Below are 1,669 nucleotides of genomic sequence, written 5' to 3'. Positions count from 1 at the left end.
TGCACATTTATGTCATTCCACAGCAACAGAACCCCCCCCTCCTTTCCTCCAATCCTTCCCCTCCTTCACTGTTTCAAATGCAAAATAAACATCAAGCTTCCCTTCTGCACCGTTTTCGGGCCCATCAGCACGGAGTCGGAGGCGAGCCCGGCTTAGGGCTCCTCGGAGCGCTAAGCCCACTGGTTCCCCTAACCAGGGCCTGTAGCATGCGAGACTGATTTAGCTGCTTTAAGTCCATTTGTCCCAGGTTCGGGGAGGAGACGGACACAGCTAATGCCTTTCAGATTGCCTTCATCTGGGGGCTGATCTTATCACGTCCCCTCGCTGAGCCCAAAGTGGTCTTGTTTTGTGTGCGTGGTGTTTTTCAAGGGGCTCTCGCCACCCCGTGCCTCTGCATCAACTTAACGGCCGCTTCCATGTGTCTGTGTGCCGGTGTGTGTGTCTGTGTTTCTACTGCACAACTCTGCTAAAATGCACACACCCCAACACACACAACACACACAACACACACCTAACAACTCTGCTAAAACACACACCCCTATCTTCCTCTCTACAGGGAAAGAGAGCTGCTTCGAGAGGGTAATTCAACGGTTCGGGAGGAAAGTTGTTTACGTCGTCGTGGGAGACGGTGTGGAAGAGGAGCAAGGCTCCAAAAAGGTATGAGTTCCTTGGATGCGGCGATAATAGATTCAGTCATTGTGGAAATACACGGAGCTTTGGGGACGTTCAATGTTTGGTTGGTTTCTGTAAGGTCAGGAGTTCATTCTGAATGAACACAAAAAACATGCCTGCCATAGTTTTGCAAAGAAAAGGACTTACAGATCTCCTCCTCCTCAAACATCTTACTTTACCTTCACCCGTTTATCCTCTTATAGGTCGTGCAAGTACAAGAGAGAAAGCCCGTAGTGTGTAATCAGCCCTCCTCCTCCCCCGCCATCTCAGGTTCACAGAGCAGGGGAGGGGAGAGATGCCATAATTATATCTTTCTGCCGGGTGCCCTGAGCAGCGTGAATACTGTACATGTAATGCTAGACAGGCCCTGTCAGGCATGTTGGAGGCACAGTGTCAATAGAGCAATGTAGGCATCCAGGAGACGTCCATCTTTGTTGATGAAATTAGAATATTTACTACAGTGACACAAAGCCTGTTAGCAAGAGACAAGAAAGGCCGATGGGGCGATGTCTCTCACGTGCCTTTTTCCAAGAAAAATGGCGGTATCTGTTCAGATGATTCTGACAGCTGACTTCAGAAAGATTGATGTTACGTGTTGGCTCTTGCTCCCGAGAGTTGTGGATTCAGCGTTCTGCCAAGTTTTGGATGTAAACCGAATGCCAAACGCAAGCCGCACACAGCAAAATATTCATTAGCTAATGAATCAGTGGTGGAGGAGCATATTTGTCTGACAGTCATGGTGAACCACGCTGTCAGGCTGAGGAGGACATGGAGTTTCCCTTTGAACGTCCTCCAGCTCCTTCTTCACCTGTTTCTCAGTAAACAATGAGTGGAAGGGGTGAGGAGGGCTGAGGGAATGATGAGGCCACACGTTCTTCTACCTTCGCCCTTTAAATGTCTGCGTCAACCAATCGCTCGGCATCATGAAAGGCTTAACGTGGCGGCACGGGAACGCCGTCTCTCCAAGATGATTTGTGGAAAAAAGATGCAAATATTT

At 49.3% G+C, this 1,669-nt stretch overlaps 1 protein-coding gene across 1 annotated transcript in view; it reads left to right on the top strand.

Moving 5' to 3' along the window:
• eya1 (EYA transcriptional coactivator and phosphatase 1) overlaps positions 1–663 on the top strand; it is a gene marked incomplete at both ends in the record, with an annotated part of 56,724 nt that extends 56,061 nt beyond the window's left edge. The window contains one exon of the mRNA XM_083662960.1: positions 557–663. Within this exon, the coding sequence (XP_083519086.1) occupies positions 557–663 (107 nt within the window). The remainder of the gene's footprint in view (positions 1–556) is intronic.
• Between the last annotated feature and the right edge of the window lie 1,006 nt (positions 664–1,669).

This window comes from Poromitra crassiceps (genome assembly GCF_964638095.1).
Source record: "Poromitra crassiceps genome assembly, chromosome: 2".
Lineage (NCBI taxonomy): Eukaryota > Metazoa > Chordata > Actinopteri > Beryciformes > Melamphaidae > Poromitra > Poromitra crassiceps.
This window is presented reverse-complemented; position numbering and strand designations above follow the sequence as displayed.